This window comes from Melanotaenia boesemani, chromosome 9 (assembly GCF_017639745.1).
Source record: "Melanotaenia boesemani isolate fMelBoe1 chromosome 9, fMelBoe1.pri, whole genome shotgun sequence".
In the NCBI taxonomy this organism is placed as follows: Eukaryota; Metazoa; Chordata; class Actinopteri; order Atheriniformes; family Melanotaeniidae; genus Melanotaenia; species Melanotaenia boesemani.
In genome coordinates this window covers 21,582,113-21,606,871 of record NC_055690.1, presented here as the reverse complement: position 1 = coordinate 21,606,871, position 24,759 = coordinate 21,582,113, and the positions used below count along the sequence as shown (strand labels likewise).

At 38.9% G+C, this 24,759-nt stretch overlaps 1 protein-coding gene across 1 annotated transcript in view; it reads right to left on the bottom strand.

Annotated features, from left to right (window-relative positions):
* Window positions 1–1,028: 1,028 nt before the first annotated feature.
* Window positions 1,029–24,759, bottom strand: part of grik4 (glutamate receptor, ionotropic, kainate 4) — a 247,302-nt gene continuing 223,571 nt past the window's right edge. The window contains exons 12-20 of the mRNA XM_041995316.1: window positions 18,960–19,163; window positions 16,354–16,467; window positions 9,294–9,403; window positions 8,152–8,325; window positions 6,632–6,797; window positions 5,637–5,862; window positions 3,421–3,549; window positions 3,202–3,320; window positions 1,029–1,811 (exon numbers count right to left, since the gene is read on the bottom strand). Of these exons, the coding sequence (XP_041851250.1) occupies window positions 1,422–1,811; window positions 3,202–3,320; window positions 3,421–3,549; window positions 5,637–5,862; window positions 6,632–6,797; window positions 8,152–8,325; window positions 9,294–9,403; window positions 16,354–16,467; window positions 18,960–19,163 (1,632 nt within the window). The 3' untranslated portion in view covers window positions 1,029–1,421. The remainder of the gene's footprint in view (window positions 1,812–3,201; window positions 3,321–3,420; window positions 3,550–5,636; window positions 5,863–6,631; window positions 6,798–8,151; window positions 8,326–9,293; window positions 9,404–16,353; window positions 16,468–18,959; window positions 19,164–24,759) is intronic.

The following is a 24,759-nucleotide window of genomic DNA, read 5'->3' as shown; positions in this document are numbered from 1 at the left end:
TCATTGTTTAGTTTGTCCTGCATTACTGAATTTTAGTTGCTAAAGATGAATATATCCCATATATTTGTTTTGTTCTTCTCTTTTTTCTTTTTTCTTTTTTTTTTTTAATTTTGCTTAAATAAAATGCGAGAATGTCAAAGCATATCCAAGAGGATCTGGGCTGAAAGTAGTGTGTAAAATATTCAATAAAAGCTTAACTGCCTTGACATTTAAAAGAACCCACTTCAGCCGCTGATATAAAAACCTCTTTACTTTCCCAAGTGTTTGATGGCTTTTGGTTGGTTCTAATATTTGTTGGGTTTTATTCATACACAGAAAAAATCTAAACCATTCCTAATAATGTGAGCTGCTGAAACCAGCCTTTAATCTGTGTGTAAGTGACTGTCTATATATTTCTAAGGGACAAATTGTAAAGAGGGCCTAATAAATGTGTCAAGAGTGAAATACAGATGGAGAAATGTCAAGACACAGATGGAGAAGGGATAAATGGGTGTCTTTCTGGAGGTGTGTTTGTTCTGTGTAGCCAGAATGTTTTAAAGCAGATATTTGTTCAATTTAGGTCCCAACTGAGCCAATACTACAGTTGATCACACGATGAGCACCAGCCAGCACCTCTGGACATGCAGCGCTGTCTTTCAGAGATACCAACAGTTAAAACTTCTTTTTTTAAATTTTATTTTAATAGAATATTGTTAATATAAAAGAAATCTGTGTGTCTGTTTCTTTTCTAGATTCAGGTGATTTTGTTCCCTTCTCAAGGCTGTGGTGCTTTCTTCAGCCACAAGGTAATACTCATGGTTTTTGGCACTTTAAAAAAAAAAAAAAAAAAAGGATTTGAAGAATGACCTTGCAATAATCTGTTTACGTTTGCAGCTCTTTCGAGGCAATACATGTTCAGACAGTAAATTGTCAGATTAAAAAAAAAAGTTGAAATTTTTTAACAATAGAATAACAATATTCAGTACTGATAATCCAACATAGGACAGAAATAATTTAAAAAGGAAAAAAAAAAAAAAAAAACAAAAAAAAAAAAAAAAACAAACAAACAAAAAACTAAAAAAAAAAAACGGCACAATGATAAATGACTGAAAATACTGCATAGTACAAATGCCCCTTAGCTGTTTTTGTTCGTCCTGTTGTATAGGGTACAAAGAGCCAACAGGGACAGACCACAACAAGACAGAGTCATCAGTTTTTCCTCTGACCAAGGAAAAAAAAAAAAAAAAATCACCCGAGGAGATTCCAAAAACTGACTGTAAGCTGTTGCCTCTAGGGCAAAACAAAGCCAAAAACACAAAGCATTGTCCTACTTTTCAAGAACAAGCTCTGAATGGCTGAACCTAAACACCACATGGTCTTTGATTCCTCTGAACAAGGGAGGTGGCTGCTGGAAAAGTCAGCCCTGCTGGATTTCCTGAGCATTATTCAGGTTCACTGCTATTTGTGGTCTTGTCCCACTCTATGCTCTCCTCACTGTGTGTGGGAGAAGGAAGAGCCCCAGTAGCTCCTGAAGGACGCATCCTTAGTCCTTGGAAGCGTCTGCATTCAGGACAAATCCGGATGTGGCTGCATCCCTTTGCCACCAGGGCAGCTTCCTGTGCCAGTCTGTGGGAGAGGGGCTCAGGGAGTCCGATGCCCCCGCACAGTTTGCCGTTGCTAAGGCTGACGGCGGCGGCTCGTGCCCGGCGGTCCTCCAAGGGCAAAGGCCGCGGCCGAAGCATGGATGCTGCTCGCCGACGCCTCACCTGAAGGCTGTCGCGGCACAACACGATCCCCTGGAGCTCTCGCAGCATCTCCTCACACACTGACTGCTGCAAACACACACACAGGAAGAAAAAGATAGGGCAGAGGGAGATAAGAGAGGGAGAGAAAGGGAGAGAGACCAGACAACTCACTGACTGACTGACTGGATCAAAACAGACTGATGGACACCACAGACACATAACACATACATTTCATGGTTATCTTTATGATCAGCAAATAGTGGGAAGAACTGACTTATAACACATATAGCACATAATGATTTGTTAATCTTACACACACGAAAGACAAAAAATTCATATCCAGAAACAATGACTGAGAGCTTCACATGATTTACACAGTTTATAAATCCAAATTATTGCAATCAATGACAGGATACTGCAGCAAATGAAGCTAATTATCCATCTACACAAACTGCACATGAAGACAGGAATAAGTACACAGTTGCATGCAGGCATAAATCCATACATACACACATATGCACATACATGATTCATACAAGGTGAAAGATTCGGTCTGTGCTGCTCAGAAAGAAAAAAACACATGGATTGGTTTTGCACTTTCAAATTCTGAATGTTTATTGACTTAAAATCACAGTGTGGAGGCCAGACAGTTCTCAAGAAAGGAGTAACAGCAGAAATAACTATATCACTGCATGCACATCTGTCTTTGATATCCATTTTGGATTTATGGCATCCAGCCTTAAGAACAATCCAGCAAAGCTCCTCCATTATCACTGAACAGAAGGATGTTTGGACCAACTCCTTTAAATGCTTTGTAGTCCTCATGCCACCTTTTCCTGATATACATTTTTAAGACTATATAACTATAACTATATATATATATATATATATATATATATATACCTCTGATCTATGTTTATATCAGTTTATGGAATTTATGAAAAAGTAGAAGTAAAAATTCTCTTCACCTTCACACATCTGGTTTTTCTGACAGCCACATTTACCCAATTACTGTCCTTCATTCACTCTCAGTATGGATAAAAAGGCTTCTGGTCTCTGTCATGGTCTCTGTAATGTGAGTGCAGATCTTGATATAATAGTTTTCTAGCATTTTTTTAAATAAAAAGGTGGTTGGATTAGAGTGCAGTTAAAACAACTGCTATGATGTGTAACTCTCATTAGCAGTGCCCTGTAGACGTGTGTTCAAAACCAATAAGAGCTAACAATATTCTGGTTTATTAATAAAATACATAAATCGGAATTATTCATGCATACATGTACTCTGAATGAGGTAAACTTGAGGTATATCTTTGGTTTTGTGCTGGTTATGTCTCAGGCTGGATGAAGTAAGGTTGTGTTGAGTGGGAGAAGATAGCTGCTACACTTCCTGTCAAAATCTCGCAGCTCTCCGAGTGGGAGGGTGCCAGGGAAAGGAGAGGGAGACAAAGCAGATGCAGGTTAGATAGCCCTCTCTCACCTCATTTCCTGGCGTCTGTTTTAACATCCAGACAAACTCCAGCACGGCCATGAAGATAGCCACCAGGAGTCCACACACTAGCACAACGAAGATACCCCCGATGTTCTCCATACCCAGACCTGGAGAGATAAGGCAGGAAAAATAAGGAGAAATTGAATGAGTAAGTAATGATTAATGAACATGGGCATTATTAATAATAATAAAAAAGAAAAAAAAAACCTTTGGCACGGTGGTCCTCTTCCTTTGGACACTTGCCACCATCCCACCACTTTCTCTTGAGGATCTCCAAACGGTTGTCCTCCTGCAGTTTGAGGATGGTGAGGTCAAACTCATCACGATACACTGAGCCTAAAGGGAAAAGAAAGACAAAGCTGTACAAGAGTACAAGAGTCCTACAGTTTGTGAAGTAAATATATCAATATTATCCAGTGATACATGTTTGTTCAATCAAACGATGACATAAGGTAAAACTAGAGTCAGGTGTATTGAATGAAGGGGATGATGATCATGAGTCAGCAGCTTTTTTAAAGCTCTAGTGTGTTGGGTGTTGTAACCCATCATTCACCTCAATCATCCTTTTTAATTGTGACAGAAATGTTAAGTGCCAAAAAGTGCCAAGAACCTGCTCTGGTTGGGTTTCTCCTTTCTGGGCTACTTTAGTAATATGGCAATGCAACATGGTGGTAGATGCACAGGACCCACAACTTCTTTGTACACATATTTGTGTGCACAAAATCAACAAACTACAATTAATCTTATCTAAATAAAGTTCTACACAAATAAAAACAATATTAAATATTGCATTGCATTTCTATCAATGCTGGGAGCCAAAACTTTGGAGAACAGATCTTTTAGGTTAGGTCACAACAGGTACACAACAAAGGATATTTTAAGGAGTTTGGATTTCACCAATCCAACGTCCAGGCAGACAGGCCCGTGTTATTTTCTTCAAGCATTATTGACCAACAGAGACCGCACAGACAGCAAGGTGTGCACTCTGCAAGAGAGGAACTACAGATCTGACATTGACTAAAATAATCAGCATGACATAGATCAGTAATGTATGTATGCACTGCTGCACAGGAGGAAGTGACTGCTCTCTATAAAGCACATTGCATGCTGACAAACCAGCAGGCAACTAGAAAAATGTTTTTGGACACATAAAACAAAATCGAACAACTTGGTGCTAATGTTTGGGGGGAAAAAAAAAGAAAACTGCATTCCACATTCAAACAGAAAAACCATATCCCATCTGTACCACATGGTTGTGGTAATTTCATTGCTTGGACTTGTTTTATTGTATCTGAGCCAGGATGGCTTACAATCATTTACAGAACAATTTGTGCTTTTCCATTTTATGGTATGGAACAGATTGGTACCATAGTGGTGCCACCAAATAGAGTTTTTGTACTACTTTAGCTGGGGTTCCAAGCCAGTCACGCTAGTAAGCATAGAAGAGGTGTTGTTTATGGTACCTTGTAATTAAATACAACAAGCTGCCAAGTGACGTCTGAACTCTTTCAGAAAATTGTGAATGGGAATACTGGAACATCTGGCTGTGAAACAAATCTCTAATAAAAGTCATGTGACAGAACAGTTAATAAGCACACAAATTGTTTAACCTAATAATTATTAGAGAACAATAAACGGCAGCAAAGGAAATTCTAAAGTGTTTAAAAATCATTCTTGTTACCTTTGTAATGAAGTATTGTTGCCTTTGAACAAAAGCATCAGTATTATTCATCTAACTCACATCGCAGGGCATCTTCATCGCTACTTTCTGGTAGTAAATGTGTAGTTATTTCATCAAAAAGAAAGAGTTTCCAGATATAGGATTAAAGTACGGGTCCCATCAGTACACAGAGCGGAGCATCTCCCACTACAGAGCGGCTCTCTATCCTTTAAACATCAGAAGATGTGAAATTAATCTTGTTTACTTTTGGGTGTGTTTCTTTCTTTCTGCAGTTTGACGCAACCTGAGATCAAAGTGTAAGTAAACCTCATTTGTCCTCTCAGTGCAGGAAGTGAGTCATACAGAAACAGTTTAACATTTAACTGGAACAATATTTCCAATTCCCTTTCTCTCCCATCACAGCAAGAAAGCAGCTGCTCTATTAAAGTCTACTAACAAGTCTCTTTAGTTTCCCACTTCTTTCATTATTTTTTTCAATGGTAGCAGCTATATTTGGCCACACTGAGGTTTTACTTTTCTATTTAAGTCTCAAGTGTGACGTTTATGGTACATTCCCCAACTAACGCTTCTGCTCTTCTTTCCCCTTCTCAGTGACATTGTGAATTATGTAGAGCATTTACGTGAAACCATCAGCTTTCCCCTCTTCCAATGAACTGTCTTCTGCTCTAGCATCTCTCAGTATATCCACTTCCACTTTTCTCTTCCCTCTTGTTTCTTCTCACCCCTATTGTTCTCTACTCACCCAGTGGCATGCCGATGCCATAACCCTTGGTGTCCAGGAGCCCTCCGATCTGAGTCAAGTTGCAGTTCCTCTGGCGGTAGTACTCATTCATGGTGCTCTCCAACAAGTAGGCGTAGTTAGCGTTGAGGACACGCGCTATCCCTTCCTCTGTGCTCTTCACAAACACACTGGGCTGCTTTGAGTGCATGAAGTTCCACATTCGCTGGTAGGTCTGGTAGCGAGAGTTCTGCACAGCAGCGAGAGTCGAGAAGTCACACAAAGAAGTCATCTAGCAAGTATCTATTATTGTGTTTGCAAATATTAGTTTAGAGATTACTCTTCATTCATTCATTCATTTGTTCATTCATTCCTTATTTAATTTCCCATACCCCCTTCTTCCAATAAAGAGGTGTAAGGGGGACTGGAGCCTATTCAGTTTATATTTGTTTTCCTTTAATTCTAACTTCACAGAGTTATTAAAGCTATTATTGTTCTGTACCACATCTTTTCTTATTTGAATAGCCACAGATTTTTGACCAAAACGTTTTGCTGCTTGTCTTTTGCTTTCTCTTGACTGGTCTTCTTGGAGTTATTCAAGGTCCAGCGGATGTAAAAGCACAGAGGAGTGCAAGGCTAAGTCTCCTTTCTCTTTCCCCAACATCATCCTTTACTGTTCCCTTCCCCTGTAATACCCTCTCTGTCTGTTTCTACCTGTCTCTTTCTGTCTCTCTTTGCGGTCAAATCTCTAGAAGATGAAAGGGGATAGTGTGAGACGTGGACAGTGCCCCCCCCCAGAAGAGGGATATTGAATGGCTGTGTGGACAAGAGACAGGAAACAGATAAAACCTGAGGTTAGAGGAGGATGACAGGAAGGACAGGAAGGTGATGATGAGGATCACATCTCTTATGGTCCATTGATCAAAAGAGGCTCTGAAGTGCGTCTGTCCCTACATAATGGAAACTATAAAACAGTGCATGATAGACTGTTGAGTGGTGTGTGTGAGGCAAGCTCTAACCTGAAAAAAGGTCATTGTGGATCCTCCGTGCATGGTGCCGTACTCTATTGCCGTCTGATCTGCCAGGTCATCCACTGACTCTATTGGCACCTCCATCCTCTGTACTGTTAGGAAAGCAGCCAGGTTGGCGGTGTACGAAGAGATGATGATTAATGTAAAGGCCCACCTGTGTAGGAAAGCAGGGATTAAGAACATATGTATTAATCTATGATCATATGTAAATGTGCAGGCTGCTGTATGAAGATAGATTATCTGGGTGAAAGTGTAGGAGGATTAAAATAACCGCACACCTGAGAGCAGAAGACATGAGAGGATTTACAGTGGATGATGTGGTGGATGAATGAATGGGTGGGTCTGTATGGAGAAAGATGGCAATGCTTGGTTTGGATGATGTCTAAGTTGAAAAGGCACAGACAGACAATGTCTTTTGCTCTCACATGCACAAAGGAATATAACTACACAGTCCAGTAAAGACATCCAAGCAAAATGTGACTATATTATGCTTCTGAGAACCACTAATATGTCTAATCTCAACCGTTCTCTAAAATATAAGTAAAACATATATTTAATGTAATCAGAAAAAGCTCCAGTCTCATACACGTTTAAAGTTAGAGAGATGTTGGTGGAATAACTTTTTAGTTCATGTAGATTTGAATTCTTTCTGTTTTAAGTCAGTTTCTACTTGGACACTGTGGGTTGGGCCTCTGAAAAGCCCTTTGTGAGCATTGCTTCTTTCTCTCTTATTTGTGATTCAGTTTAGGTACAAACTAAACTGTATTGGCACAAAGGTACAGTTAAAAACAAAATTACTGCCAAAAACTCCTAGTACTGCCTACTGCATCTCGTACAGGGATGAAAACAGCACATTTAAAATCAGCCATCATTGAAACCATCATTGAATAAGGATCAGAAAGTTCTTTTGACAACCACAAAAAGCAAGGTAACGGCTTGGATCCTGAAACAACAGCTCCTGTAGTGAGTCAGTCTCATTAAATTGAACTGAAAAACATGAATTGGAAAAATAAAAGCCTGAAGGTGAAATAAAAATCTGAAACTGTAAAAAAAAAAAATTTGGTTTTTAATTAAAATAAAACAATAAAATCTGAAACTGAAAAAAAAAAAATCTCAAACTTGAAAAAAAATTATACTGAAAATGTATAGTTTCTTTTTTTTAGAATAATACAAAATTCAAATTGATATAAAGATTTGAATCATTTTGTTTTATTTGGAATTCAGTTATTTGTTTATCAAAATTCACAGTAAAAACATGACTTTAATTTTCAGCTTATATTTTCACTTTCAAATATTTCTTTCAAATGAACAAACATTATGGCCATGATTTGTTAAAAAATGTTGAGATTAGACTTATCCCTGGTTTGTAGTAATGTGCAATGCAACCATTTTACTCTCAAATAAGACGCAAGATCCCTTCAAAGAAATACAATCTTTGATGGAGGAACAAGCACAAAATTAAGAGAACAGAAATGAATGTGTGGATGCTTTATTGTATAAATACTAACCACACTCCGCTCACACAACGTGTGGACAGAGCTCTAGGAGCGATTGTGGATCCTTGCTGCATGAAGCCTCCAACAGGGAACCAGAAACTGTTGCCAAGTGAGTACTGGTTGATCAACAGGTTACATCTTCCCTTTAGACAAGGGTGTGGATTGTACCACTCGTAAGGTGTCAGTCTGGGAGGAAGGAGACAATAGAGGTTATGTCAACAAAGAGAAGCAGGAGGAATGTAGCCAGCACCAGTTAAAACCCAAGAGACCTAAGAAAGTGCAGCCAGAAAGAGGCGTGAATGACAAGTAACAAAACCACTGAGCACAAAGTAACCTTGGCTCACTAGAGAGAAAACCAACATCCCTTTTCACTTCCTATGTGCTTATTACTTCAACCCAGTGCAGTGTATTTCATGTGCTCAAATCCTGCTGCATGAAACAAAAGTTATATGAAAACTTTGCTGTATGCACGATAGAGCCAACAATTCATTAGTCTCCGTCTTAAAAGATGAGTATATTTTTTCTTGATCAAACTAAATTAAAAAGATGAAAGATCAAGATGAGGTTTTTGGAGCATATAAATCTAATCTATAAAGCTAAAACCCACTCTACCTCACAAATCTGATGCTTGCCAAATTTGATCAGAGAAGAAATATTTTTGGAACCCATAAAAACTAAAAACATCTGATTCTCTGCACAACTGTCATGATTAAATCACACAGAACTTCTACATGTAGTGTTAATAAACATGCCCCTTGCCACAAAACAAACTCTCTTTAGAGGTGTAGTACATCTTCATATCTGTGAAATTTAATTAAATTCTGCTAGCCTTTATGAAAGATAACGTGCCCCTTTTTTTTTTTTTTTTTGCCATTATTTTGATGTAATTTCACTTGCAGTTATGGCAGTACTCGCTCTGACCAACAGATGGCAGTGTGGTGCTGGAGACCCGCTGTTGGGAGGAGAACGTCTCTTTTTCTGCGATGTGCAAGATCAACCACAGAAACTCAAGAGAAGCAATAGAACAGACACCTGTTTCCTGCTCTGTGTACTCCCCTAACAAACCCTTTTGTGTTTTTACTCTCTGTACGCAGCCCTTTGTTGATCTCATGTTCTTTTGTCTCCTTCTCCTCTGTAGAGGCTCAGCTCTTTACCTGGCCACCAGAAAGAGGACGCAGCTGACAGCCAAGTAGGCCAGGAGCATGAAGAGCCAGACGCCTGGGGAGAAAGGATCCAGAAAGGAGAAGTAGCCTGGCCTACGTCCCTGAAACACAACACACACACAAACGACAGAGCTAAAGTCATTAAAGCTTCCTCAAACCAAACAGCCATTTGATTCAGTGATCAAATCTTCTAAGCCAACCCAGCAAGAGGAGCAAGAGGTTAACTACTTACTTGTAACGGTGATAGAGAACTAATTAGCATGCAAGAAAACAGTTTGAAGTATCTCCTCTCAGAGCCAAGATTAATTAAAAAAGAAATGTTGCTGAATTTCAGAGTTTATTTCTTCGCTTCAGGCCAATTTGGTCTGTGTTAACTAGCACTAACTGCTGCCTTTTAAATTGGAGGACATAAAAAAAGGTGACTGTGAGAGTAAATAAAGGGATTTTGATGCGATAAGCGTAGATTTTCCTGTCCCATACTGATAGCACTATAATTATGTGAATCTCATTTACATGAAAACATTCAGATCAACACTATATAAAAAGCTCAAACTCAGTCTTCCATGAACTGTCAACAGAGTAGCACAGGCCGTATTCTGATACACCAACACAGATAAGACATGTTGTTCACAGATTTTGGCACTGTAAATATATATAAAATAACTTTGATTAAAACGGCATCATGTAGTATCAGGAATCAGTCGTAAGGAATCAGTACATGAAATTAAGACAATAAGCAGTATTTGCACTTCCCACAAGGCTGCATACAGCACAGCGAGTAAGGTCAGATAATCAACTAAACCATTACAGCTACATTAAACACAAATTCATTTTTATGACCTATACTTGACTTCCAATATGGCTAGGGATGCAGAGGCTCAGCTCAGAGAAAAAAAAGCAGAGATTAATGACTTGAGCGAAAAGGCAAGCAGTGCCGAAGCAGCTACGGGCTGCTATATATCAGTTTGGTTTGGTTACCAATGATAAAGTGGCTGAAATAAGGTCGGCAGCCAGTAGACCAATGGGAATACAGAAGGTAATTTCTAATGTTTCATTATCCAGTACCAACAGCTATTGTCCTCTAAATGAAACCTATAATTGATGAACTGAATGATGTTAGAATGAGTGTGTGTGCTTATTTATTGGCTTGTATGCTCATACAGTATTTCTTACATGCATACTCAGCTTTTCCCCTGTCAGCAAGGGAATATTAGCCACTTACACATAGATGCACGTCCACCATCTGTTAATGACTATGAAATGGAGGTGGCTGTTGGAGGCGGGAGGACAGCAATTGAGTGGAGGTGATCAAACAACCAACTGTCCGTGTGCTGTTATGAGACAAATGGGCTACACATCGAGGAGAAATTCCTTATATTCCACTTCTGCGGCAACATCCAGCACCCTGGAGCCCACCTGAACAAGCACAAATCACTTTTATGGAAATAGACTCAATTATGTGCTCCTGGGGGACCTCATGCAAACCAGAACAGTGCAGTGATACATTTTTGAGGCCCCACAAAATTAAATTTCAGTCAAAGGGGGTGAAACTATTTTGTTGGGCATTTGTTATGATAAAGAATTCCCATCCCAGACTTGCACAGAGATGAAAATTCATTAATGCGGCTGTAATCACTTGCACATTAGCCTGGCTGAGTTAAATAAAAGTGGTGCATAAGGAAGGAGGGGAAAGTGAGCATAATTTTTAGTGAGATTCAGATCAGCCTGCCAGTCATAATATATGCCAGTCTATCTATAGTGTAATGGCTTATGACCATAATGATGATAGCTGTCTGGAAATAGACCAGTAGAGAGCTCACACACAATGGCTTTCTCAGAGGTAGTAGTAAGAGTGCTGTTGTAGAGACAGTGACACTTCCTGGCAGTATTGGGGTATTTGCTGGTCCTGTTTGGTGCTGAAGCAGCATTTTGCAAACTGCTGGCCCTGTGTACTCACATCTTAAGTTTCCACCAAGGTGCCATTATTAAGATGAAGAGGACTGCAGAAACGTAGGACTAAAATGCGAACAGATGGTGAGAAGTGAAGGTGCTGCAGAGAGGCTTAGAAGTAGAGACAGATCACGGGGGAAGAGGGAAATGATAGGAGTTGCGCAGCTTAGAAGTCGTGAATTTGGTGCTGTAATGTATTTGCTCTAGGACTCAGATTTTGTTTTAGGAGTTGGAGGGGAAATTATCACTGGTGAAGTTGTAACAGACACACTAATAAGTAGACAGAAATGCTAAATAAAAACTATGTGAAAGATTTTAAATTTCCCAAACATCATAATAGTTTACATGGAATCTTTTTATTCCTCCTTTCAATGTTTTAGATCAAACTGAAGACTTGAAAGAACCAATTTAATAAAATGAATCATCCTATGATAGAAAATGAGTTAATCTAAATCTTTTCCTAATTATTATTATAATCTTCTAATAATCTTACATTAGCAATAGCCCAGAAGATTGTGTGAGGAGATAAACCAACAGATAATTTAATTCTCACTTGACTGTGTAACACCTCTGAGTCCTACAAAGAGTTTTTTTAATCTTAAGCTTGTTATTTTGGTTTTATTGCTACTGAATGACAGTTTAGTTCACTATTGCTGCGCTTAAATGTCTTTTTATTTTTTTTACTCCACTCTTGCTCTGATAAAATCCCTCTGCATTACTTGCTTAGCACCAGACCAAATTCAGAGCAGCAAGTAAAAATACTGAATCCTGAACTTCACCCAGAACTGAAATAAGAGTGTTACTTTCACCAAAACCATGCGTTAAAAATGCATGTAAACATTTAGTTTGACGGAAACTGTACAAAATCATAGCTCTCAAAATCAGACAAACTGACCCAGATAATACGGTTGGAAGATTAATAAAATCAGCATGCAAACAATGAAGTATAAGTGTATATTAGTCCAGATGATTGCTTGGAAAAGCTTCTCTTATTCACATATTTTCAATGTGTTTTGTCAGACCCCAAAACACATTGGCAATTGAAACTGAAAAGCAGTCCACTCAGCTATATAAAGAAAGCAAAACTTAGTAGAAAAAGTAAAAAAGGACAAGAGTGAATACCGACAGGAGAATATAGGGGATTTTGTGGGGGGTACTACCTACAATTTATACCTTGTTGTAAAGGTGACTAACCAGGTTTTCCCAAAAATGTATAATAAACACAAATTTATATTATTAAAGGGGAGAAATAATTGACCAAACACAACTTTCCTTATGTTTTATGGTAATTTTTTTTTACCTTTGTCCAAATTTGATGATAAAAAAAAAAAGCTCAACAAGTGCTACACATGATTGAGCTGTACCTCTTTCAATATGTCATGCTCATACAAGCCTTTGAAAAATGCTGTTGTTTGCATATATTATAACATAGCTAGCTGCAGCTCGCAGAGTGAAAGAGGTTAAAGACAGCAGAAGTATCTCCAGATGGTCTTGGATTGCTGTTATAATGTTAATCTCACAGATCTATAGGTGGTCTACTCTCTTTGTCGTGGAAGGTTAGGCTGTGGGTGCAAGGCAGACTGTCGGCTGCTTTTTGTTTGTGTGTCTGCCTCTCAAATCATGTCAGCAGCTGTCTGTGCTGTCAGTCATATTTAGCAGGGCAGATACTGTACATTCTTGGGCAACACCTCTGCTCAGCACAGAGGCAGCAGGTAGTTCACTGCTGGCTGGGAAAAACAGCAACCACCGCAAACCTGATAGTGACTGTTCAACAGGAGATATGACAGAAAACAGATGTTACAAGAAACTGGTGGTATTGACAATAACAGTTGCTTTGGTGCATGAATTAAATTCAATAAGTAACAAATGTGAGTTTATGAGATTACACTATGGTGACAGTCTGCCCTGTCAACTTAAACACAAACATTTGCTGCAACATTTAAATGATTTTTATTGCAGCAGGGAATCATTTTTATGAAGGTTTATTGTTCTAATAAGGCAATAAGAAGGTGTGAGCCAAATCATAGAAAGATGTAAAATAATGCAGACATGGCACAGAGGGCGAAACATCCTTTATGGCCTGCTTTAATGAGTAAATCTCAGCAAATAAAACTGTAAAGAATTGCTGCCTGCTACAGTAAGCGTATGCCCATTCTTCCTCTTAACACGCAGCTCAAGAAATCATTCATTTTACCTTATGCTGTCCTTGTTCTTTCCCTCCTCTTTGCCTCTCTCTGGGGGATTGCCTGTATGCCAGGAGGGTGGCAGAAGGAGCTGGTGAGGTTACCAGTCAAGGATTGCACCAAGTCATTGTGCTTCTTGGTATTCATACCACACTATTGCCCCCTGAGGTTGTCTGCCTGTATACTAACTCACTGAAGGACACTTCCTATTGTCATTTTTACTTCCACATTCACCTGCTCTGATTTCTCTGTCCTCTCTCTGTTCTTTCTGCTTCTCTTTCTTCCCATTTCTTTCTCATTCTCTTTCATGTTGTCTGTCTTCCTGTCCGTCTCTGTGTTTTTTACTCTAGGCTCTTTGATAATGTGCACATTGCTAATTGTGTCAGAACAGATGCTGTCAGCTGTAATGCCTGATGAAACGGCTGAAGGACAATCTGCAGAGAGGAGCTGATATGGCAGAGGTCACCGGGTCATATTCACAACAATATCCTGCTGCCTCCCCAGCTTGCCAGGTTGTCTGGCTTTATGTCAGGGTGATTTGTACACATGTGTGAAACTGTGTGGGTGTGCAGATCTAAATTTGTGTTTGTGTAATTTTGTCAGAGGACGTGTGTGGCCAGAGAGTCAGTAAAGCTCGTTATGCCATGCTCTGTCCTCAGGGCAGCTGTTGACTGTGACATAGCTTTCATACACCCCCCAATTAAACTCCTGTATGTAATTAAAAACACTTCTACACACAAATGAGCTTCTTTAGTCAAAGTCTTCAAATTAATGGAACTGTTTAAATGACAATAATGACACTGAGAGTGTACAGATGCTAAAAGTAATGAAAGGGAAACCTCATCTGGTCTTTGGGTTTATAAATCTAAAACCAACTCTGTTGCTTCAAATCGCATGCTTGCCATAGACCAAATCATATTACATACAATAACAAATGACAGCATAGATTAGACAGCCACAAATCAAAACCTGCCACAGTATAGCTAGACAACATAGCTAAAAATAGAGATGAAGTACACCTCCTCTGCATACAAGTTGCAGAACTGTCTGAGATTTTTTTTTTCCTGTGGTTTTATTGCAGAGTCAGAGCCTCATAAAGAGTAAACAAGGCAACAGTGGTCCCTGCAGAGAATCAACTCTCTCATCTGTTTGTGTAAAGCAACACGCTGACATAAAATCACACAGTAAGTAATTAAGTGTTGTGATTTACAGTTGTTCTCAAGAGTCTACATAAAGTGTGGCAGTTGACACTTTTTATATTACAGACAATTGTGAGGCTTTGGTGTGGATGTGTTCAGCTGCCTTTGGTCTCAGCCTGTCTTGAAGCGCTAGCGTTAGGCTTCATAGTCTGGAACAGCTTTGCACTATGCATGGACAGTTTGCAGGATAATGCCTTATTTCTTTGTTGTTCTTGTTTCTGCAAGTACTATTATCCACAAAGAACAGCATGCGTCATATCCGTCATAAACAGAAAAAAAAGGTATTTAATAATATTATAATAACAATAAAACAGTGAAACAATAGCTGTGAGTAAAAGAAGGGGAATAAGAAAGGAGAAATAAGATTAAATGGTAATTAATACCCAGAACGCACTTTCATTTTATTGGATTCGCCATGGTTATTGATCGGGCTAAAATTTTCATTTTAAGTTTGAAATAAGCAGCAGACCCCCTTGTAGAAACCACTGTTCTTGAGATCAATAGTGGATTAGAACTAAACAAGTGCAGTCACAGAAATTCAAATATCGAATTTTAGAGCGTGCCGAGGGACCGCTGTGAATCAGATCTAAGAAAATGCCATGGGGCAATAGGAAAGTAAAGAGCGGATGAGGAAATGAGGGATGGAAACAGAGAGACAAAGATGGGGGATGCTGGCCTTTTTCATCATTTATTCTCTTTTTTTTTTCTTCCTACCTTTTCAAACATTGTTATCACTGTTTCTTGTCTGCTGACCTCTTACCCAGAAATTTGGGTCAAGTCAAGTCTAATTCAGCTCCTTGACACTGTGTGCCAGCCCTGTGGAGACGTTGGCTCCACATCATCTCCTCATGCTGCCACCTGCCTGCCTGCTTCCCACCTCTGAGGTCATATGCTGCCAAGCAGCCCATTTAACGCTGCACCTGCTGCAATCGATTGATTCTTCCCAACTGTTGGCGCTCAATTGAATCCACAGCCACAGGAACTGTGCACAGACTATGGGAAGGTGAGAAAGGGAAGGAGGTGGGCAAGAAGTGGAGACAGCAGCAAGATGGAAACTGGATGTGAGTAAACGCCCCCCTGGGATACTACAGTAATGTTAGTTTGCGCACATGCCAGAACACCTCATTGTGGATTGTGGCCAGTGCCACTGGACCCTATGGTGTCACCTTGGGTTTTTGAAGAGCACTGATGATTAATGGGCCACTGACTCTGCAAACAGAGGCTTATTTCCACCTGCACAGCTGCTATTTTCTTGCTTGGGCTTAGTCTCTGCTGTGCATGGAGGGCATTGCTTATGTGAATAAGACAACCAACTATGAAACTGCTAAATTCATCAGGAAGTTCACACTATAAAACCCACCATCTGGTGCTGGCAGAATGGGGGGGTCACAATAGCAGAAGAGGAAATGAAAGAACACAGGAGAAGTGAAAAGAACTGGACAAGAAGTTGACGCTGCAGGGGGAGGGAGAGAAAAGGAAGAGGAGAAGCAGGAAGGGGATTGCAAAGCCAAGTGAAACACACAGATGAAGGGGAGAGCAGCAGCTGAGAGGTGAAGCACAGCAATAAGCTGCCAAAGAAAAGACGTTACAGAAGGATTTAGACAGACTAAAAGAGAGATTGCAGAACAGAGGGGAGAATGGTTCTGCTGCTGTTTTTCTCTGATCTGTTTGAGAAGTAGTTCAACTGGTTAAAGTGAGAGTGTGTGGGAGGTAACTCACAATGTGGACGCGGTACATGATGCTGATACCAAGGGTCATGAACGGCTTGGAGAAGTCGATCACCTTTTCTCGCTCTGCTGTGATGGTCAGGCCTGCGACTGCCAGGTCAGCTTTCTGAAAAACAAGTAATGTAACCACAGCTCTCAGAAATAATATGTTTATGACATAATAACTACTTGAAAAGAAGATGAGGATGACACAAAAAGGGGGCAGCCAAGACCCCAATAATGCCTGTTTGTATCCTTTAGCCTCTTTGTCCAGCGCTATCTGTGGAGAGGATAATCCGGCACTGGCCTTATGTGTGTGTGTGTTTGTGTGAGTGTGTGGGGCACAAGTGAGCTCAGGATAACTGTTGTGGCTGGCAAAGGGAGTACTGTCAAGACAAATAACTTCCTGGTAAAACACACACTTAGAAACACAGACACACAGGCACATGTAGAAATGGTCAATGCAGCTGAATACTGGATAGCTTTCTACTAATAATACAAGCCAGCAAAGTGCAACTGTAAGGGATTTTTCATCTCTGAGGAGCAAAGAGTGAAAGCAGTAAAGCATTGCTCTTTGTCTGCTGCAGGAGGACTAAGAGGATTGTGGAAATGGAGGAAATGGGAGGATGAGAGTGAGCAGAAGGGAGCGCTGCTGCAGCAATGCAGATGCCACTCAAATCTACAACATGCTGCTTCTTTGTTAAGGAATGTTAGGGGCAGCTCATTCACATAGACAAGAATTTTGATGTGATTAAAAAAAGAGGATTTTAATAACCATTCTAACTTCCACTAAACATTTAAAAAGCTTTATCTAGATTCCCACTCTGACCTGTTCTTAAAATAATGCATTACACTTAAATTTTCCACTCTTTTGACCTTCCCTCCGCCTACACTGCACACCCAGGCCTAATGTCTCCTGCTGCCCTATCCTCAGCCTCCAGGGTTTGAGCCTATATTATGAGCTGTCTTTTTTTCTTTTCTTTTTCATCTCTTTCTCTGTTCTTTGAAAATCTGATTGCCCGCTTCCACAGCCAGAAGGAAGACACATGCAGGAAACGACCATCCAGGCAGTCGTCACCCAACAAAGAAAGTATCTGAATCTTTGAAAAATGAACACACAGTCTTAACAGCCACTGAAATATTTATGTAACAATAGAATATTAATATAAATCACTAGAGCCCTTTGCCTGCCTAGTGATATGCCTTCTGCCATCACTATTTAATTTCAGCTGTTTAACATTGTATCATACCTGTTTTCACTTGCATTCAACCCTATCACGGTAATCTGGGAACGAAAATGACAAAAGTAAAACCTGTAAATGGAAGACATGAATTAAACATAGGATGCTGTATGTTACTCTGAGGGTTTAGACTTTGGATATGTAACTTGGTTCTGTTCTATAACTGCAGCTCTATGGATTAACCAGGGCATCCTGTACTCTGGGCTGACTCACAGTTAGCTCAGCCTGTCTCAAAGGAGTCAAAATAATCAGCATCATTTACTGAAATGTTATTCAGTCTGAATCCTACAGACAGGGACACAGGTATTTGTTGCCCAGAATATCCTCAGGCTGTCGTCCTCTGCTGCTACCAGTGTGTGTCTTTCATATACTTTCAAGTTATCCTTTAAACTTGCAGGCATGGCTGTTTTTATTTTGCCATATATCTTATTCTTTTCATAGATTTAACCTTTTATGTCAAACTGCATTGCCGGCGACGCAAAATGCATTGTCATTCATTATTATGGTACTTAAAAGGGTAAAAAAACAAAACATAAAAAACAAAAAATGAAGAATAAATAAGCCTTTTACCAAACAATGTAACATCCCTTCAGATGACCCCTGTCCCATGGCAAATCCCTCTCAAGTGTGTGTTTTATTTGTCTGCTACTCACTTACTAAGGCTTCTATCAGAGTCATGTTCACTTAAACTACGTCCCTTCTGAAGGTCAGCCTTCAGGAAGAAACTTACAGGGGGCTGAATTTGTGACAATAACAAGAGCAGGCACTTCTTGTTTTACATACATAATGACTTTGCCCTCCATTAGCCCACAGAATTAAGACAGATCACCTCATAGGATTAACACAGTCATTCCCCACATCATTCTCCTTCTCCTCTTTGTCACCCCAGCTTTTCTCCTAACTTTTTTCATGGCAGTTTCACATATTTTCCTTTGCCTCTTGTCCTCTTTATATATCCTTATCAGCTTGTAAACAGCAATGTACAGTATTGCCGAAAGAATGTAAGACCTCACTCAGAGATTTAACAGCAACAGCGCAGACTGATTCAGGGGGGGAAAGTCTGTTAAGGTCAATTCTGATAGCTTGAGGAAAGGAGGTGAAAGGAAACAAGCCACCAACAAGCTGTGACTGCTTTGAGAAATAAAATAGTTAAGCTGAAAAGGCCAAAACAGTGTTTGACCATGAGGAAATCTGCTAGCAATGAACTAGATGAAAAGTTGAGCAATCCAATTTTTGTTTGCATGTCTGTTTATAGAAATGTTTAGAGCAAACACTGATGCCTTAACGTGTACATGATTTATTTAACAGGATAATTTATGGGTGTATGGGTTATTTGTAGGTTATATTATAATCTACGCAACAGTGTGTATTAACATACCCTTGAGATGAGCTCTCCGACCATGCCGGTCCATGTTCCATTAGCTCCCGGGACCCCATATACTCCATCCCCGACCAGTCGGATACGATACTTAAACTTGAGAATGTCTGCCAGCTCCTTTAGCATGTCCACACAGAAGCCTTCATAGCGGTCATTTCCCTCAAGCTCTTGGTGGTTTGGCCGCAGCATCACATACGGATTCTCCTGAAAAGGAAACATAGCTTAAATTGCATTTCTATGACAGCCTAGATATGACAGCATAACAAAACAATGAAGAGATAAAGTTTACAAGAATGCAAAGCATACCCTGCAGCTGTTGCTGTGACGACTCTTAAAATCTTTGCCTTGAAATTTTATGTGAATGCATCTCTAAAGCATGGCATCCCTTAAATGTTTTATGAGGTAGCTTTACAGGATCAGGCTGAAGACTTTACAGAGAGAAAGACTGGTTAAAGCATCCCATATGTTGTTGGGAGGTCATGGTTCACTCAAGGTTTACTGCCTTCAACGAAAACTCTGATTTGTGGATTTGAAGCAGGGCCAGGTACTAAGATCAGGAACACACCACAGGAGCTCGGTAATCTGCTGTATCCAGCAAAAATACTGGATGAGAAACAAAAGCATTTTCTCATCTGATCAGAAAAACACACACACAGCCACACACACACATGTACACCTATTTACTGCCTGTCTTTTAGAACCAACTCTGTGTTCGACTGCCAGTTTATTTATGTCTTGTTTTGTCATTTAGTTGATGTTGCAGGAAGATTTAAAGAGCTCGGCAGTGATGTATTTTGGAGCCAATCTTACTGTGCTGTTTCTCAAATAATGCAACTGTCAAGCTGGTGTGTTCAGGATCCACTATATCAGAAAGAAGGCAGCTCTGCTGCACCATCTCTACAATCAGCACATGACTTCAGTTTAACAATGTTTTGTTAACTTGGAATCACACAGGGATGATTGATGGGTGTCATGCTAAAGCAAATAATTAATTTCAAACGGAAGCAAGCAACTTTCTTTTTTATTCATCACTGAAAACAGACAAGACAAAAACAACAATAAAAAACCAAAACAGGCAGAGTAATCCTTTAGGTATATTGTATGTGTATATGTATGGGAGCAGCTCAAAGCCAGCGGTGTTAATTTTAGGAGGAAAACATAAGCAGCAGCAATGTGTTGCTGTTTTTGTTTTGCCATTGCCACACCTGGAAATTGTTATATGTGCAGTAGCTGGTCGGCTGGTGATGGATTTACCTTACAGTGAAAGTTACACTGAAAGTGGGAACATTTGAGAACTTGATGGCAAAATGGCTATTGTGAACTACCACATTGTCACTGTGCGGCTCCAGCTTATACAGGACTTGTGTGGACTGAACACAGGTCTTGTTCTCGCTGCATCATGGGACAGTAGATACGACCAAAAACAAAATGAATACTGATGAACTCGAATCTGTGTATGGACTGAGTTTGTCTGACCAAGCTCATTCATATTTAGTGGCAGCAACCTCCAGTGCTTTATAGAATTATAAAGAGAATGAACTTGATAACGATGATGTTAAATTGTACCGTAATGAGTGAGTGAGAAGGCTGCTGTGTGTTAAATGATATTTTCTCTTCTCTTATTGTCAGCAGATGGAATGTAATATAATTGAGTGTGCTACAGAAACGCCTTGTATCACACAGAAATTAGCAGTTTAAAATATAAATTCAGAGTTTTTTAAAACTTAATCCAGTCTGATGATTAGAATAAAAAAGACTTTATTTCACAATGCTTCATTCTTTATTTAGTCTATTTCAGAATACATCTAATCCTTAGAGCTTGAGGCGTTTAGTTCACAGTTGTGAAGCTACAGAATGAATTTGAGGGTCTTTCTTTAGGTTACTTTAGAATGCTGTAATCAAAACGTGATTACACTGAGGCTATGAATATATAATAGTGTGTGTTTGAATTTCTCTCACACTATCTCTTTTTTGTAAAATTTAGTAAAACCTATGGTTTGAAAGTAGACATTTTATGTACTTGTGACTCCTTTTTGGACTTTTCAAAAAGAGGTACAAAGAATAGATACAGTTTAGGTATGACCTGCAAAAATTAAATAATGCTCCTTGTGTTATATGTTGGAGTGAAAGAATATTTAGTTTAGCCAGATTATCCTTTAAAATGGAGCAGAGAAAATAAAATGTAGGTTGGCTCAAAGTTGTAAATCAATTTAGTCAGTGATTGTTGTTTTTAGCACTTCACACTAATTCTGACAAGTTGGGGCATTGTGTAAAATGTAAATAAAAGAAAAATGCAATGATTTGCAAACCACATAAAGAAATATTTGATTCATTTATTGAAAGTAACAGATTTGATTATTTCATGCTTACTAGCTAATGATGAGTTTATCAGAAGCAGCATGTCTGAAAAAGTTTGGAGTGAACTAAAAGTTGGAAAAGTTGTACTAAAAAAAAGCAGGAGGAACATGATGCAACTAATTTGTTATTCTTTGTTCGGATAAATCAAAATTAGACCTTTTTTTTTTTGTATTTTTTAAAATCAGGGACACTAGATCTTCTGGATTAAAGGGGAAAGAAACATCCAGCAGTTCAAACCCTGCATCTAATAGTATGAGGGTGCATTTGAGCATATGGAACTGGCAACTTGTACATCTGGAAAGGCAACTTTAATTTTGAAATGGAAATTAGAGCAACATTTGCTCCCATCCAGACATAGTCTTTTTCAGTTGAGGCCTTGCACTTTATAGTAAGACAGAAGCAAAATGACGTATTCCATCTATTACAACAGCAAGCCTTCTTAGCTGAAGAGTCCAGGTGTTGGCCTGCAAGCCGGCCAGACCTTTCAGCAGTGGAAACCATTTAGTGAATCATGAAATATATAATATGACAAAGACAACATTCTTTTCTTGATGGTCCAGAAACTTGTCTACAGTGTTTCCAGATATTTGTTGCCTGATGCTAAATGAAGAAGGAATACAAAACACTGGTAAATATGGTTCTGTTTCAACTTTGATGCATGTTGCTTTCATACCAGATGAGCTGTTTTCTATGTCCTCTTGTGAAGAAAAACATGAGATGAACTAATTATTTCATTCTGGAGTTATAAAAATAAATGCATCTGTTCAGTATCAGTTTTGAAGCAGTTGTATCTAGGACATGGTAATGGTAAACCAATACAAACAGCTTTATCACAAAAGTAAATTAACAAAAGGCTCTTTCCTGAAGCAAGTGTTTAGTTTTTATGATTGCGATATTACAATTCTGCCAAAAGATCCCCTAATAAATCCTTCACACTGGAACGTTGAGCAGGCCCAGATGTCACCTCAGTGATCTAACATTACTTCTATCCCTGCTTATACTTTAGTGAGCATGTTGAACAGCATAAGCCGCTGAAGCTTCTCCAAACCTACTTGTAGTTGAGCCAGACTGAGTGGGATGGATTCACTTCATAGTTCTTTAGCAGAGAAACAGTAATAAATGCATGTTTGTGTTCTCCCACAACACTTGACCGAGCAAAATCTCATTCATTTCCCAGCTTCCTATTGATTTATGTGTGTGAAGAATAGTAAAGCTTTCTATATTCATAATATATGGCCTCTGTCGTTAGGAAGCTCAATCTCTCAGAGTAAGGCTGAAATTATTGCCTTTGTATCTTGTATATCTCCATCCTGTGGTGTTGACCCGGATAAATACAGCCTAATAAAACAAGCCCTGGAAACATCAATCATACCATTAAAAAAAGAAACTGGAATCAATAACATGGAAAGTTGTCTAACTGTTGTCCAGCCGACATGTCTTTTTTTTCCACTCTCTCATCTTTGTTTTTTTTCTTTGACATTTTTCCTTATTTTCAATTTATTCTCAGTTCTTGGAGCTGAAGTAGCTCCGTGAAAATGCTCTTAAAAACTCATCTATAACCTGTGCTGAGCTGAAGAAATAGAAACAAAGCTGTCACTGACAAAAAATAAATAAAATAAAATATGCTGAAAGAACCATTTAAGAAGCCTTTTTTAAAATTTAGAATAAAATATATGAAGATGGAATGAAAGATCTATATGTAGTTTAAAGCGTTGTGTTTTATATAGCTAAAATCACTATGAAATTCCATCTACCGTCTTTTACACGCCACCGCAAACCAGCAATAAAGCGATGAGTCTGAAGCTATAAAAAAAATGCAAACTTTTAAATCTGCCTTTTATTGAGGAGTCTGGCTGCGGACTGATAACTTCAGCAGAAGAGGCACATTCTTATATCTGCACAAACAAGTACACAGGTGCAGAAGTGGATATTGTTCATATTAAGCTTCATGCACAACCACAGTAAAGTTTAAACCCACACTGTGTTCAAAAAGTCTTCTTCACACAACCCTCCTCACTTCGTTCAGCTGATATTTTCTTTTTAACCTTAAAAATGTGTCAAACAATCCAACAGATAAAAGATCTTTCTGCAGTCCTGTTTAAACAGGCGCCACAGATGCTCTGACAATATTCATAAAAATACTTGTTCAATTTTATAAAGCTATTAGAACAAAACCTTTTTTGAGGGGTTTCACAGTAAACAGAATGCAGAAAATACAATTCTAGATTAATAAAAAGCAAAGAAAACAAATGCTCAAACTTTGAAAAACAAGGACAGATCTTGTGTGTATGTATGCAAATACATGTGCACATGCTTCGATGCCTCTGAGCCTGTGTGCCAGAAAATCTGCCTTTTCTTGTGTCTGCATTGTTGAATTTTTACCAACACATTTGTATGTGTATAAAAAAAAAGCACTCAGTGACACAAGGGTAGTATGAGGGAGAACTAGAAAAAAAAAGCAGAGGGTAATGTAAAAGGCAGAAATGACTCCTACAAGAGGGACTTAAAGCTCATTTCACGCATTAAGTAAAAAAATGGGTCGAGTTGGGATGTTAATGTTGAGAAGGAATGATTTTAAACAATGGCATGGAGCTGGCATTAAAGGCAAATGTATGTGTAGATTTAACGCTACTGGATTTTATTTAAAACAAGGAATGAGATGCAGCAGAGTAAGTAGTTTAATTTAATGAATCATATATTAACCCAAGGCTATTAAATAATTTGCTAGCAGCATAATAACCCCACATATTAAATGAAGCCTTTGGGGAAAAGAAGACTCATAAATGTGGTTGAGTTTGTGGACTTGCTGGTGAGCGTCTGAGAGGTTTGCAATCTGCATTAGAAGGTGCCTGGATGAGCTTTTTCTTTCCACTGTATTAGCATTCTGTGCACTTGTAGCAGATAGAAAATAAAGAGTTAAACTTTTCAAAGCTTTGATGCTGTGCGTTTATCTGCTGTTTGGTTTGGATATCACCCTTTTGGTTTTTATTTAGAGCCAGAAATGACATGCAAGGGATGGACAAATGGATATGGCCACATTGCAACACACTTTGTGCATATACACAGATAAGTGCTGTCACGATTATCCAATCATCCAGTCAAGCAACTGAAAATCTGCTCAAAACAATATGCGTCAACAATACAAAGGAATAGCTTTTAAGCATGACAGCTAGACATGACACAGAACAACTCACTGAAAGTCAAATTTTAGTCAAACTCATACAACATCCTAAATTCTACCTTTACTAATTTAAAATGACATTTAAAAATTGAAACTCTCAAACCAAGTTTCATGTTCATTGTTCAGCATATTGTTACAGAATGTCCCTTTTTCATTAAAGTTCATCATCTTTACTAATTAAAGGCAGAAAAGAGAGACAACATACATGATCATATACAGAACATGACTTACGCACTATGACTATCTATAACTGCACATTTA